At 43.7% G+C, this 16,498-nt stretch overlaps 1 protein-coding gene across 3 annotated transcripts in view; it reads left to right on the forward strand.

The window, feature by feature from the left end:
• Pum (pumilio) overlaps window positions 1-16,498 on the forward strand; it is a 63,397-nt gene that overhangs the window by 10,829 nt on the left and 36,070 nt on the right. For all 3 annotated transcript variants that reach the window (XM_072001212.1, XM_072001215.1, XM_072001214.1), the window contains 5 exons: window positions 1,688-1,820; window positions 4,737-4,848; window positions 4,928-5,027; window positions 5,114-5,244; window positions 7,347-7,698. In XM_072001212.1, coding sequence (XP_071857313.1) covers window positions 1,688-1,820; window positions 4,737-4,848; window positions 4,928-5,027; window positions 5,114-5,244; window positions 7,347-7,698 — 828 coding nt within the window. The remainder of the gene's footprint in view (window positions 1-1,687; window positions 1,821-4,736; window positions 4,849-4,927; window positions 5,028-5,113; window positions 5,245-7,346; window positions 7,699-16,498) is intronic.

A 16,498-nucleotide genomic window follows, 5' to 3' on the forward strand; every position in this document is an offset into this window, starting at 1 on the left:
ATATTTCGTGGTTTATGTATTCGAACTGTTATACCCACTCGGTGAATGACGCACGATGCTATTGTACCTGGTATCGTTTGCTTGATCAATAAAATATAAATATCGCGTGTGTCTTCGTCGTGGAAACGCGTGAAATTTCGAATCCCTCGTATTCCCACGGTACTTTTTCTTTCTTTTTTTTTTTTTTACTTTTAAGCGCCTCGTCGATGAATCATGTCGATTCATCGAAGGTCTCGCAACGTGTCTTGTCCGTGTACCGATTAAATAATCTACTACACGCATGATTTGTCCGAGCAAGTGTGAAATGTTTGCACAGAAGCGCCGTCGCATTGATGCGGTAACGTTACGATACCACGCGTTGCGTGTGCACGCTCGATTCCTCGATATCGTTTTATGAACTACATATATGCCATGCACACGGGAATCGAATTCACCAAGCTACCAATTCGCCAAACTTATAAAGTCTGCTGTCGCGCTCGTAAAATCAGCTGATTTTACATCGATTTCTTTGTTTTAAAAGATCAACCAAAACTCGTACTACAGGAGTCATAGAGAAGGCACACTGATCGACTTCATCAATGGTAATTATTTGCTTAAATACTAGTCGTATGTTCTAGAGTTAAAAATAAGGTTTTTTTTTTTAAAGTGGAGTTAATCAGCTGGGCTTCTGAGTGGCTCGTATACGTCAGCGATAAGGATGAAACGATAACTATATGGTACTTAATGAGCTAATTTACCGAGAGGAACGTTCGATTGAAACGCTTATAGAGATTCCGGGGAATCGAGTCGTTGACGTTTCACGATGAATAGTACTTGATGAAAAGAAGCGACTTGAAAGAAGAAACCAGGTAGCTTCGAGTGAATCGAAACCCATCCCTTCCCTTTTGGTACCTTCGTTTAACGATCCACAGACCGGGCGTGAGTGACGATGCGGACGAAAATGCATCGAGACGCCCGCACTCTTGAGCTGCACTGTCACCATCGCACGTGCAGTATACCTGCATCTAGGATCCCGCAATCTGCGGACGATGGTTCCCTCCATCCCCACCGCTTCTCCTGGTTACGTCACTGACCTCTAGTTAGGTGAGGTCGGGAACAGTGCAGCAGAGTTCAGGTCACGATGGAACGTAACGACTCACCTATGTTTTCGATTCGAGTCTTTTCCATTCCTCCGTCGAGATTATCTTTTCGCGCCAAACTTTGCGATCCCGAACCAACTTGCCGGTCGAGAGAAAGAACGATGTCAATATTTGCGACTGCCGATAGAGAACCAAGTCACATTTCGAGCATTGGCACTGTACACACTTTTCTTCGTATCTCTTACGAGTGATACACGTTGTGTAGCGAAAAATGAAAGTTTTAAAGTTTATGAAAAAAGGGGAAGCTATAGAAGCAGACTGGTGTGTTGGCACGAAAGGTATTTGCCAGATTCTTATTTCAACAAGAAAGGGATGCATGTATACAAGGGATATCAAACTCTGATGATCGACTCTGTACACGGTAGATACGCTAATTTTAAGCTAGTCTCTGTAGTTGGTTAGTGTAATTAATACGATCGTTCGCATTTGTATCTTTCGTTGCACGAGGCGGCGCGAGCTCTTGGGAGTTTCGTGTCAGCACGCGCCGAGTTTGAAAATGTGTTCACTGACCCCGTGTACTTACGACCCGTTTTCTGATATTGTTTCAGATCGCTCCCTCGGCAAAAAAGCTTTGGGGCGTGGACGAGGGCGGCTCCAAGGACGAAGGGGGTGTAAAAGGCGGTGGGATACTTCACTTGGGCGACCACCAGATGTGGAGAGATTCTACCTGGAGCACCTCAGGTATGATTACTTTCGGACTTTTCAAATTCAGAGAATAGCGTAACGTATATTTGTTGGTATTTATGTGTTTCACAGTCATATTGGTTCCTATTACTTTCAATGAAACACACGCGGAAACGTTCGGCTCCATTGACTAACCGCAGCGAGTACACACTGCCGGCGTGCTATCGAGCGTACTGACACGTATCAATGACAATAGGGCTGAGAATATTTGGAATAGGGTTTCGAGATGGGGATAATCCATGAACGGGGTTAATCGGAATCGATAATTCATGGATGGCAGGCATTAACGCTTGACCACTTTGTAGGTCCGCTCTATCCGTGGCTTATCTATTCTATACGCATTTTGAAAATCTCAGATGACCCTTGATAACACGATAGTGTTTATTAATTGTCGTCCATTAATACCCAGGCTATCTGCAGCTTTCGTTCAGTCAGAGTTTCAATGGTTACCTAGCCTGACCCAGCCGGGCCATATATAAAGGCAGACTTTAATCTCGACCGCGTTCATGCGTTTCCGGCCGATGATCCCTCGTCGAAGTCCTTTAAATCCCTCGAAATATGCTAGTCCTCGTGGCGTGTTTTCCTCCAGACACGAAATTTAAGCGCGCGAGCTTTGATCGATATGGATTCGGTCGACACTACTCGTGGCTGATCGTTACATAATCTCTAAGGGTAAATCGGTTGCACTACACGCGCTAATTTCTTCTCGAAAAAGAAAGCCGCGTGTCGTTGAGAAAGGAACGAGATTGCGTTGCGTGAGTCAGTCGACCGAAGGAACATGACCTACTGCGTTTTATGCTTGTTTGAGAAAATTATCGCGATAAAGAATATTTGCTATGATTTGTAGAACATTTTTATCTTTGCTTCCTTTCTTTTTTTGTAAAAGTTTCGAACGTAAAATATCTTATACGGACTTGTACATATTTACGGATCTCGATCCTTTATACCTGAATGTCACTTTCTCGAAGTATACAATTTAGAGGATATTGAGCTTATTAGTCCAGGTATTCGAGCATTGGCTTCTCTCTAATCGTGGTTAAAATAGGAGCAACGACATCGTTCAACTGGCTTCTTTACCTTTGGTATTAGCAACTTCAATATTAGAATCGTTTCGTTTGTAGAAAGATAGATGTGAAAGAGGCGAAACAGTTTCACAAAGTTCATTTCGTTCAATGTAAATTCGGTTTTTAATATATTCGTATTATGTAAATGGACTTTATTATTTACCAAGCGAATAGAGCTACGACGTGTTCAAAACAATGAGCTAATGAGCTGATTCCGATTAACGCCGTATACCCTTCGTATTGGTACAAAATGCGTGGCGAGTCAACGATTGTCGAAGGTCCTTGTCGTTTGACGTAGAATTCCCTGAACGTCTGATACGTATTTCAGGTTCGGTAAAATTAGAGAGAAAAGCGAATTATATAAAAACGTCAAACGAAGACGAATAAAGACGAACATCAGAGACTCATCGTCCATGGGGGAGGAGGGTACAACGAGATGCGAGCGATACCGTGTGTTTTATGTCGTGCACGCTTATTGATTGGTACAGCACCGAAAGAACAATATATAGAGGCGAAAGTAGAAATACTTGTGTCTCCGCAGCTTCGAGCGGAATGTCAATAATCGATACTCTACCAAAACAGATCTCTTCCAATTGTTTGCTTTTACGAAAACCAAGGAAATCCACAGTCTTCTCCCTCTGTCTGCCTGTCTCTCTCTCTCTCTTTCTCTTTCCCCTTGCTTGTACGATCAATCGATACCAGCCAAGCTTCTGGTATTTTCGAGTCCGTGTACAAACTTCTCTATCTCTTTACCTCGGGAACCGTTTTAAACTTCTTGTTACCATCTAACCCAGATGAGTCCATCTTTCCTCTCGTGGTTGATATTTCGATTTCTTCCTGGTTATTCCTTGGTCGTTTCGTGTCGCTGAAAATCATCAGAATTTCTCGTCAATTAAACGGATTACCGCGGTAATTGGTGTGGGGAAAGGAAGGAGTAGAGAACGAGAGAGAGAAACGGAAAGAGGTTGTGCGTTGGAAAGGTTGCGCGAGGTTCTTTCTCGTTAAACGGAGCCTTAAGTCGTACGGGGTTGTTGCGCGAGGGCGATGGTACCGTGGCGGCGATGTTGTGTGTGCACTGTATGCACGAAACACCTGATTCTCGCGTCGGCATGTACCGGCTTCCATGTGCACGCGGGCCGAGTTTGCATGTGTGCGTCACCTCGATGGGTGCAACGCGGCTGTTGCCATGGCGACAGACGCCCGGCATCAGCGGCGGTGGGAGCAACGTCCCAATGCCCAGGGTCGTACCTACTGATCCACCCTGAGCGCCGGCACACCAACCCCCTATATCCACCTGGACCCGACGAAATTGCGTCATATGGAATCGTAAAATTCATATAGTACCCTAGAATCCTAGCGAACCTTTTCTTCTCACAATGTACGAAGCTGGTCTTCTTTTTTTTCCTTTTCAATCATCGTTGAAACCCTTTGAATAAAATGGTCTCGCGGGAAAGCCAACGATACAGTGGCAAACTGTTAAGGATTTTTATGATAGAATTTCCGTTACACCTTTGCGGGTTTCTCGCTCCACGCCTTTTATCGATTACTGGTTGATACGACACGAACACGATACGGTTTCGGGACATTGTTAACGTTCCCTTTTAGAATCGTCGAATTTTATTCACGTAAAAAAGCTGGACTTCTTTTAATATTTTATGGTTAAATAGCTTCGAATTAAAGAGCTTTTATGACGTAATGTGATGGAATCGTTGGTTGGGATTAAAGGATAACGGATTATCGGATATCTGTCTTACACGCGAGCCTTGATTGTAATTTTTCGATGGGGATGGGTGTTTGATTGAAATATACGTCAGCATGGCATCGTGATTAATGGCGTTTTTAATTTCAGACCATGCCGTCTCACAACCGATCTCCATGGGCACAGGTAGGCGTGTGGGTGTCGGGACTGGTTATCATCATCAAACATCAGAAGTTGGAACGGTCCTTAGCCCCAGAAGCAGGTTAGCGTATGATTTAAGTATTTCAAGGAATGGGATAAGTTTTTTGTTCCTTGAGTCATCGAATTGTTTTGTTTTGCAGTGAAACGGGTGGTCTGGGGGTTAAAATGGTCGAATACGTCCTCGGGTCGAGCCCAACAACACCTAAAGATTTGGAACCCAGGATGGTTTCTCTGAGATTGGTAAGGATATAGACGAAATAAAATATCGAACAGACCAAAACAAATTTTACAATTTTATTAAAAGATATTTTTGTTTCCTCGTGTAGAACACCGATGCAGACAAGAAAGAAAAAGAGAAGGGCTCGGCAAGTCCGTTTGACAGTTCTAAAGATGACACAGGTCCACAAAACAACGGATTAACGTCTCAAAATGGTCTTGACGACGATAAAGGATTTAAGTGAGTATCGAGATTTAATTTTGAGCAATATCGACTATTATATCGTATAAGAAGTATTATAAAAAGATGCAAAGATAATTGTATTACGAGAATATGAAAAAATGAAGGTATTTATTAGGCGCAATCTGCGGTACATACAGTGTTTGCGTAAATAAGTTAGGAGAAAAACGCGTTGCTATTCTTGCGTAGCTATATATAATTGCTTTCAATTGAACGACAGTAAATGTGTCATATGCTGTTCGTGAACAATTACTATTGCTGTGAAGAGCACGATCGAGGAACGTAAAAGTGACAACTGTCAAGGGCGTGCATGTTCTACCTACTCGGTGGACGATGACATCATAAGTTTGCCTCTCCGGTGTTTGTTGCACCATCATTGTACGCCATCTGGTGCTCCGCTTGTACTTCATCTACTCGATATTACCGACACTCTCCGTGCTGTTTATACTGTATCACTGTGGTTTCTTTTCTTCGTTAAATGACAATAATAATAATAATTCTTAGTTCGTTTACACAAAAATTTATATTTTTTTATAATTAAAAAGGATGGTAAATTTTATTGTATATTTAAAGAACTATGCGAATTATCGTGCAAATGTCTTACTCGGTCATCATTCTTCGTTCTATATTACTGAAAATCGAACATTGAGATCAACTGGATTAACAAACGTGGCAAATAAAGCAGAAGGAAAGAACGAAACTTATACAGTAGCGTTGCCGTTGCTACTTAAAAATTTCATTATGGTAATGATGTTTATTCATTATTGTTGAGCGTCACGGTCTAGGCATCGAATTTCCCCTTTTTATAAGATCAAAGATACAGGTCCCTGAACATGAATATTAAATTATATTATGCCTGTCGTTATACAGAATGTACCGTTATACTGCACTCCTAATCGTACATTCGTAGAATCTTGCTTGACAAGTTTGTAAAGATTTTTTAGACATTATTCAAGGTATCGACTTGGAATTTGATAACGTTAACGACAAATATTCGTCAAAGGCATAGATGTTTAATGTTCTTTTTTATCGTTAATTTTATACCTGATTATTCGTTAGTATTAGAGAAATGTGAAACAAGTTGATTTAGAGGAAACTAATTGCAATTTTCTAGTTGTTTTTGTTTTTTTTATTACCCATTTATTTCTAACGCGCTGTAATTATTTTTAAGACGTTTGTATATAATTATATACGCGTACAAGTTTAAGTGCGCGAGTTATGTTACTAATAGATTATTATCACAATATGTAAAATAGAATTCTTTTAGCCTAAGAATTGTATACCCACGTCACATAGAATCAGGTTCGTGACATTTACGATTGTGGTGTTATAATGGCCAATGAAAGCTACGTCACTTTCTTTATATAGGGAATAACAACAACAGTGTAGTAATACCACTGTGCAATGGTTTCCTTACCATTACAATCAGAGGTAGTTTTTTAAGAAATCTTGAAGAGATCTTGAGTATAATACAAATTAACATTGAAAATTCGTAATAGAAATTCAAACTTAAATCATCAAATGCATAACGAAAATTGAAATTCATTTCTCGGTAATCATTGTTTGCTTTCGTTAATTAAGATATTCTTCCATGAAAGGAAAACAGCTGGCCTTATCGAGGCATAGATACGCATAGATATCAAGCCGTACATTTTTTCATGTATGTTACAGTACACGTTGATTCGCAAATGATTTACATTTCTTTTATTTTCATAAGTGTATCCAGCAAAACTGTTTATATTTCCGTATATCATGTGTTGAACGCATTGTATTCTGGAACGTACCGTAGGCTGCCTTCAATTAGAACGAATCAGTGAAATGCATGAAATAGAGAGTAAAGAGATGAAAAGTATTTGATTCCGCGGCCCCAAAGACGGTTGCATAATCTGTTCATCTTTGCTTCTTCCCGTCTCTAGTAAGTTAAAGTGGAGTTACGGTTAATTGTGATAATATTACGGCTGCTGGTTATTCAGTAGCTGATTGCTATTTATACGTGACAATCGTTATAGTTGTTTTCAAATGTTATCCGCTATATGAATGAAAGAATTCCCTTTCGTTGGAAGAACGACCGCTTAATGCCGTTTTTCGTCTTTTATTTGCAGTCGTACACCCGGGAGTCGGCAACCTTCTCCAGGCGAAGAAGAATTTCAGAAGAACGCAGCAACGACTCTTGTGAGCGCTGGAGGTGGTGGAGTCGTGTTATTGAAACCTGGCGTCGATGTGGTTGGGAGCGAAGAACATTTCATGGCCGCCTTTGCAGCGGCTCCGCCGCATCATTTGCAACATCATCAAGCACCACCGACGCATCATCTTCAGCACCCGCATTCGCATGCGGCGCAACTCTTTGGTGCACAGGCTCCGCCACCCCCACAGGGCCCGCCACCTTCGCAACAACAACAACAGCAACAGGGGCCCCCACAGGCGCAAGACACCACCACTCACTTTGATGTTCAGGTAAGTCTCGACCTTATTGTTTTCTCTCTTTGATTCGACGGGACGAAGTCGGAGAAAAGAATTTTTTTCTCTCGGTGGAATACGACCTTTAAGACGATATATGATAGTATGCGTGAGATACGAGGAGTAACGAGCGAGCAAGAGTACATATCTCGTCTCTAAGATTTCATCGTGCAAGCGAAAATTTACTTGAACGGCTATGTAAGTTCACCTATCTATACGGCTGATTGTTGTTTTTGGAGCCGGTTAAGGATGATTCCAACGGAATATCAAAAGGTTGTCCCAGTTTCGTGTTAGCTCGGAGTATATTTTTGTGTAACGATTAATAAATCACAAACGTACTCGTAAATTGTGAAAGCAATCGTACCAGTTTGAACGTCCTACATAGACGTGCATCGTAAGGTTGTTGATTATTATCAAAGGCTGCTTGATCAAGTAGCTCGACGAAGCTCGTGCATTAACTGATTGCGACGGCTATCAGTACACTTTATATACTTCCGTTGCCATCTAATTTAAACACTTGGACGAGATGTTTCGCAACGAAAGAAAATATTTGACTTTTGGGCAAGCTTTAACCCGATGCTCTCTCTTTTGTCCGTCGTGAATCTGGGAAAGCATACTAGTTACGTATTCAGACTGTCGTAATATCTTAATTAGTCAGCAAACCTGCCCGTAGATCATACCGTACGTTTGTACGTAATTTCGTAAACGCCGTCCTCTTTTGTTAACGTTACGTTTGGTGCAATAGAGTACGGTCTGACTAGTCTAGAACTCGAGGAATCCATAATAGTTCTAGAACGGCGCAGAGTATTTAAAGTCTGTAGATGGTTTTCCACGAGAAGGGCGTCGCGTCGCTGCTGGCGTTAATTTAGCGATTGTACTGGCGACTAGGAAGAGGTTATTTTTAAGCAGCAAGCAGCTGATACTAACGAGCGGTCCAACCACCGAGCAACCCTCTTGTACGGGTTCTCGACGGACTTCCTTCGCTTTTGAAGTCGTGTTTCATTCGAACGAGCATGCCTGTCGAGGGGTGAAGGTGCAAGCGAGCAACAATAGAATAGACGGAATAGTTTGCATGATTTACTAGCATTTTCACGAAATCACCGATGCATTATTAACCGCGTACCGATTTTCTTAGCTAATGTTAATTATAGAAAGGAGTATCGTAAATTATTATAGCACTTGATGTAACCGTCGTAATTACAAATCAAAGTATAAAACATGTAATGGACGTTTATTTCGCCGCTGATCAGACTTGGCAAACCTTCAACGTTTGCGACTTTTGATTTAGTTGACGAATTCCTTTTTGTACAAGATCAGATGGCACTGTAAAAGCGAGTTTAAAAGCAATTCAACGATACGGGAAACCTTTGAAATTCCAAGTGTTGTTCGTTCTCTTTTTTTAGAGCGTGGCCAGTAGAAAAAATAGACGTGTCATTTTTCGAGCTTGCGTCATTGTCGGGAGCTCATTTGCAGGACCGTTATCGTTGCTGACCGTTTGTTTCTTTCACATATTTTTGACGTCAATACTTGTCTTATAATCTACCTATCACGTCATTTAGATAATTTATTGAAGTATTTCGTTATAAACATCAATATATGATCATAGTTTGCATAATTCTGAAGATAAGTTCCGTTCCAACACGCTCGGAGCATCCTGCCGCAAACTTGGCTTCGAGATGCGACCAATGATCGAATCTTTCCACTCTCGGCAACCTTGGCTAGTTTTATCCTTGAGAATGTAGCCTCGTAAAACATATGTAGCTACCTTTTCTTTTTTTTTTTTTCCTTTTCTTCTCTCTATTTCGCTTAGCGAAAAAGCGCCCCCCTCTACCTCTCCTTTCGTATTGGAACTCGGTATGACCTGACAGCTTAAGAGACACGTAGAAGGGGAATGGAGAACGATCTCGTCCTCCGGCAGGGACAAATGTATAAATCACAGAGTGACAAGTTCTCGACATCTACTTCGAATCCTATTCAGAAAATAGAACAGACGTTATATAGCCATCCTAGCACATATTCATGTTTATGCACGTTACACTGCATGTCCGAACGTTATATCGGCGAATGCATCAAAATGCCTTTCGTTATGAAACCTTCTTCATACTTCGACCGTCATCCAGCAATTTCGTGTTACGTGGCTGCCAGTGCTTTTCATCTTTATTGCAACTTTGCGCTCGATATCGAGGCGATTATAACACGCTACGTTATTACCTATAAATATACGTATGTACATATCCGACAGAGTATCCTTTCTGGACAATTCCTCGGCAATGTAATTGGAGATGTGTAACATTTAATTTTGCCCGTGGACGCAATCATCGAAGTCGAGATCGATTCGAAAGTGGTTGATTCGAAATTAGATCGGGGGACCGGAAGTTGAGGACATCGATGTGTATTATGTTCTCGTCAACGATAAATCTACGTAGCTTGGTTCCATATTCTTATGTGTTTACAGCGAACCGTTCTTCCTATCCTAGAGCGTAGTAGCTAGTCTGGTCGCGGTATATTCCCGCTCTTCTTTCGAACAGGACTACGCTAAGCTGAAAGCTTTGACGGCGTGCTCGATTAAAACGTGAAACGTCGCTTTTAAAGATAGAATTTTTGTAAGAAAATCAATAATTCCATGCCGTGGACCTGTGACGGATAGTAAGTTTCTCTTTGTACGAAATGTCCGCGGTTCCTCTGAGCGTACAGACGCAGAGAAGCGTTGCCATTCGAAAGCGTAAGCGTTTCAATAACAAATTTGGATTAACGAATTACTCGGAAATTTTTTGTGCGATTCACACCTGTGTCTGTGTGACAAGACAAATAAGAATATATGCGGTGTATCGCATAGCTAGGCACGTGAATATACAATTCTGCTTGGAAAAGAGGAAATCACAAATGAAAGGGGAGAAAATGCGGTGTACAAGACCTCGGGTCGTCCAACTCGTTTTCCACCCCCCTCGTATCCCTATCACTCTTTCTCTCTTGATATGTCTCTCCATGCGTGGCGTGCGCGCGAGCTCGCGTTCCCTCTCCTCTTCTACGGGAAATAGTACCCATCGTAGGCAGCATTGTTCCCAGGGTAGGGGCCATAGCGCTGTATTTTCCACGTGACGAACGAAGCGCGTATGCACAGGTGCAGCTTGACTGCCATGGCTCCTGTAATCTCTTTCTTCCTTGCACGTTCGTTCTACCTTTTCGTTTCCGCATGCCTCGATGAAAACGCGAAATGTCGCACAAAGCATGCATCGAGCGCGGTGTACGCGGTCGCCGAGGAGGAGAGAAAAAAATTGCAAACTCGCGACGCGACTTGTGTTTCGCCAACGAATTCGTTATAATTTTTTTCTTTCCTCCTTTTGCCCGCCCCCCTCTTTCCCTTTTCCATTTTCCCTTCCGCAATTAGTGCCGCATTATACGTCAAACCGGATTCCGTCAGTGGTTGTCGTATTAATTAACACGCTGCGCGCCGTTCGTCTGGCGTGCGGTGGTTGCGTTTCCAGCGATTTCCATCGGACGTTGCGAGTTCAAATACACGTGCCACTCATCCCCCAATGACACCCTCTTACCGAATATTCGGCGACACGGTCGCTGTCCCGCCACTTCACCGTTGTTTCTCCGTTTTTGTCCCTTTCTTCGTCGCGTCTCGCGGATATTTCCACCACGTTGTAGCCTATGGTTTTTCACGACGTAACACACATAAAAATAGAACGCTCGTGCAGCTCGTGAGCGTATTACGCCAGCGTTTATGCACGCGTGCTTGCCTTCGGAGCACGAGAAAGCGTGTGCGATGGTACGAGAGAAGTGCGTGCACGCATGAGACACGGCTGCCCTCTGATCGCGTTATTACGCGAAGGCTCGTGCTCGTCAGTGCATGAAGCGATTCCCAGACCTCGTCTCTCCTTTCTCCCCTTCTCTCTGCAGTTTGCTTCCCTTGCCTCTCGCTCTCTGTTTCTCCATTCTGCACGTTCTTCGCTTCTTCCTTTTCTTGTAGCCGACCACTCCACGGCATTCTCGTTTTTCCCTCTTCAACTTGTTCAGAGGCACCCCCTCCCCTTCTCGCTCTCCTAGATTCGCTGGCATTTTCTCCTCTCTTTCCTTCGTTTTAGCTCATCTTTGGCTATACATACAGTGCTCTTCTTGTGATCACGCGAAAAGCAGGAAGAGGAGCACGAGAAAGGAGAGAGGGCAGGGAGGGTGAGAGCGGGAGAAACCCTTTAAAGGTGTGTATACACATATATACACGCAAGCACGTAGACAGGCATCGGGTTGTTGACTCGGTGCCCATTCAGCATAAAGTGCAATGACTTCCTCCGATGAAAATCTGTATCATCGCCCGAAGGCTACACTCTTCGGGGGTAAGCACGACGTTCCTCGCCGTCGTTGCAGTTCCGGTCAGAAATTCCAAGCCACTGTCCTATTCCCAGTGGCCTTCTTTGTTGTGGAATATCGAGTTCCGCGGCAGCTCCGTTTTCCAACTTTTCAGCTAGCCAACGTTTCCGTTTTAAACGCTTTACAGTTCCTTTGACGAACTGACAAATATGCACGCGGGAGCCACCCTATCCACGACCGGCTATTGTTGCTCCCGAGCTATACCTCTCTCCGCTGTGGCTGCTGCTGTTGCTGGTGCTGGTGCTGAAGAAGTCGATACGATTGTTTGGAGCCCGAAATTCTTCGCGAGCAGAACGGGTTTCTTCTCTCTTTCTTTCTCTTTCTGCCTGCTTCCATCAAACGTTCGAATTTTATGCGAAGCTACGGCCAAACGATGCGTGTTGCTTGTACTCAGTTAGGTTTTAAATGTCAGGTCGTTTCGATTTTGCTCGGAGCTCGTATACATCGTTTAGATGCGTTTTTGGCTAACGAATCGACTTTGTTGTTTCACCATTGCATTGCTACAGTTTTGCAAATAATTGCTAGCGCGCCTCGAACTGCCTGACGATATCGGCGAACAAGCCAAGTGCTTGTCACTCATTCGACGATATTTTTGGTAGACTTACATAATCGGCCATACTTACGTAGCAAACCTTCCTCCGTTTCCCTGCCTTCATCCGCGTGCGCGTGCTCCTCAATTTTTCACGCTGGCTGACTCACTTTGGCATAGCCAGCCACGGAAGCCGCGCGAATATCACCGTGTCCTTCACATACGTGTTTCGCTCTACAAAGGGATTTGTCCAGCTTATTACATTAAATTTTCTGTACTTCAACTTCATCGCTCCTATCTCATTATTCCGCGCTGCAGGTTTTTTTCAGCCAGACCGGCAATTTTTACCAGAATTTTTTTAATGGACCGTGTAACTATTTTTTTTCTTCTTCCTTTTTTCTATCTTTCGTTTAGTCGTTTTTTAGTCGCGCGCGATTCGACTTTCGGATAATGCAACGCGTTTCCACATTCTTTCTAATTATCGATCGTACGAGCTCTCTAACTATTCTGGCATGCGGTTAGTTGACTACGAAGTTCGCAGGTGGCAGGCAACGTCAGTCCTGCCAGCGAATGCTACGTGTTGGCTAATCGAAAACAACAAGGATTAGCAAATCCATGACGAAGTAGCGTGATAGAGGCTGAAGCAATTAAGGACGGCAAGAATGTGCGCACCATTTCCTTACCTCGACCAATTACACCGTGCTTTCATCGGAAGGCTACACTCTAATTAGATAGCATAATCTACTTCGTTCGCTCTATACTCCTCTCTGCAAACCCGCTCGCTCGACAGATTTATTAAACAACGATTCATTTGTCGGGCTTGTATTCTACCCGTTTCATGGCGTGTTTCTCGTGGCTAATCGAAAACTGATTTATCGCGTTCCGGATAATTAGGAAGCCACGCGCGATCTCAACGTCTCCCGTTTTTCTTCGATTCTCTCATCCTTGATCGTCGTAGACGAAGATGGACGCGCACTCCACGCGTCGCGATCTTTAAAGATGAACGTTTTCTCCTATTTTTCCAACACCCGTGCGTAGGCATCACCGTTCTGCGAGTTTATGTAAGTGTCTCGCACGTTGTGTTCACTGTCGCGGAAACCGAGTGAGCAGGTCAAAGGACCTTTCCACCTCAGGGACTAGTCTCCTGGAAGACTACCGCCTCAGCAATTAAGTGGAAAGATCCGATCTTTCCAGACGCGCTACACTCTCGTAAATTTTCCTCGCTCCCGGCTAACTCGTAGATCGAATTTTGGAGACAAGAGAGCTCATTTGTTATCTCGTCTTTGCTTCAATACAGATTTATTAATTACTTCTATTTTTCTTTCGTAATTGATGCAGTCGATTCTACGACGTTAGAACCACTGACGTAGTTTCGCGCGAACGTTCTTCAATATTCGACGTCCAAAAGCCATTGCCTTTAAATATGGAAATTATGAGTTTTCAACGATGCGAAAAAGCTTCTTGGTTTTCTTTCAACAGCTATTAAACCCGTGTTTTTAGCTGTCATAATATTCACGACCCTTCGTGTTCACAGTATATCCCAGTGTCAAGCTGATTATTTCCCCGGAGGCCGAAATTACCACGTAATTCCTCTCTTTCTATCTCTCTTCTAAGCCCGTTAATAGGTCATAGAGAAAGGTCAGGGTTGATGTTCGTTGAAATTTGTCGAAGTATCGTGCGATTTCTCTCCTTCTCTCTTTCGCGGAGAAAGCTCTTTCGTTGATGACTCATCCGAATATCCGCGGAATGTTCGCTCGAAACGTCGATTGCAAAAATGCCAGGCGTCGGCGCTTTTCGAGCTATTTCGTGCTCCACGCGTACGCGTAACCAACAACACCGATAACATTTTCAATTAAGAGACCTCCGCTGTTCGGCGGATAGGTGGAGAGAAGTTAATTAACCGACAACGAACCGCGTCTTGAGAGGCGTAATATCAACGAATGCTAAGAATACTAGTTTTAATATTGCTTTGTCATGCAACGCGGCCTCAAGACGAAAATGACACTTGGTCTGGAGGTTATTAATGAAACGAGAGAGATCATTAGTCTTAGAAGAACAGCGTCGTGCCTCGTGGTGGATCCTAATTAAAACCACGGATCACCCGCGGAGTCGAATCTAGGCTAGAAACCAACTTGAAGTAGCCTCTCCACCTTCACCTCCAGCCCTGTTTCAACGTGTAGCCCCCGCATCTTTCGTCCCTTTTTTTTTTTTTTGCAACATCTACCTACCATCTCGAGCATGGAAACACAAAGCAAACGCCCTGAAATCGTGACCAAGTGCAAACTCTAGAACCGGCGGTGCTCAAAATACTTATACCACTCTCCCTCTCTCTCTCCCTTTTTCTCTCTCCCTTCCTCTTTTGCTGTCTGTCTGTCCCCTTTGTGTTGGTTAATCATCGAGAAATGAACGAAAAAGAAAAACAACGATCAATGAGTTACATAACCAAAGCACAGGAACGAGGAGAAGGATCGAACAATCTAAACAGAGACACTTTAAAACGTTCTACCTGGAACACGGTTATTTTCTCAATATGTAATCGGAGAGGAAAGAGAAACTCGGGCTCGTAAACGGTCAAGGATTCTTTCGTCGATGGTGGTAATTTCAATATTTACGTTTTTCGTCGAGTTTGCTTTATCGATTACTCGTTAAAGAATTTCAGTCGTGGTTACACCACCGCGTTTAAAAGAGAGGGAGGAAAAGAGAGAGAGAGAGAGACAAAGGGTGGAAATTTCCAAGTGTCGCTTGATCGGTGTTTATCACCTTTTTCCTCAGAACGAAGGCTCTTTAAAAACCACTTCCTACGATGGAAACGCGTTTGTTGCACCGTCGTCACGGGTGCATGTGCACACAGGTAGCCGAGCGAGCGACTCTAAGTGTGGGCAATTGCTAGCTATATTTTTATACGTATGCCGCGTTCAGCTGGAAATTTTTTCTTATAATAAAAGATCCTAGGGTGCGGGCAGCGTTGCCGTGTTTCACAAGGGTTGGTAGGGGTCGATGAGAGAGAAAGACATCGTGCGGAGAAACGGCGAAGACGAGGAGAGAGCCTCGCGGCACCTAACACGCGAACTCGCGTGCTCGCCCATCCCTTTGAATCTAGAGGTTCTCAACTTGCCTCAGTCGGGCAATCGAATTCGTATAGACCGATTGATACGTTCGCGATATCCCCCCGGGGGGTCAAAGACATCGATTCGATTCAGTCGTGGAACGAAACACCCGAGAAAATACCGGATATCGCCTAGACGAGCGCTTTGGGAACGTTCCGCCGTTTCTTCTTACCTCCTAGATAAATAAGGAAAGAAGGACACGAGAAAAGGCCCAATTTTCTTCGACCGCATAACAGATATAAAATAGCAATATCGCGCTTTCACTGACTCCTTTTCTTATCGCATAAGATCACGCTCCATTTTTAACGTGTATTAATTAAACGCGTGGTATATTAATTTGAAACGCGGGTATGGAGCGTGTACTCCGTCGCGTTCGTTCTTTTTTCGATCGAAGCCATGAATTTGTCGAAGGCTCGAAAAGGTGGAAGGGAGGAGGAAGAGACGAGTCGAGTACGAGAAAGCCTTTTGGCTCGACGAAGCTTTCAACGTTCTATCGCTCCGTGTGCCATTGATTTCACGCAAATACGCGATACCACGGATGTATCAGGGGACGTGTCGCGTTGCATAGTCCAGTGGCCGCAAGGTGAATTACCGTTGAGATTTTAATTCGTTGGCGACGACTACGCAAAGGAACGACTCATTGACCATAGCTGCTACCGCTCCCTTCGATATGCAGCTCGAGCGTTTTTTTGCTGCGGAGCTGGAACGCGCGAGCCTCTTTTCAGAAATCAGGCTAGTTTAACGGATAGTACCATCCTGACGGTTACCATTCGTCCGTACAATGCCG

This window comes from Bombus fervidus, chromosome 4, assembly GCF_041682495.2.
Source record: "Bombus fervidus isolate BK054 chromosome 4, iyBomFerv1, whole genome shotgun sequence".
Lineage (NCBI taxonomy): Eukaryota > Metazoa > Arthropoda > Insecta > Hymenoptera > Apidae > Bombus > Bombus fervidus.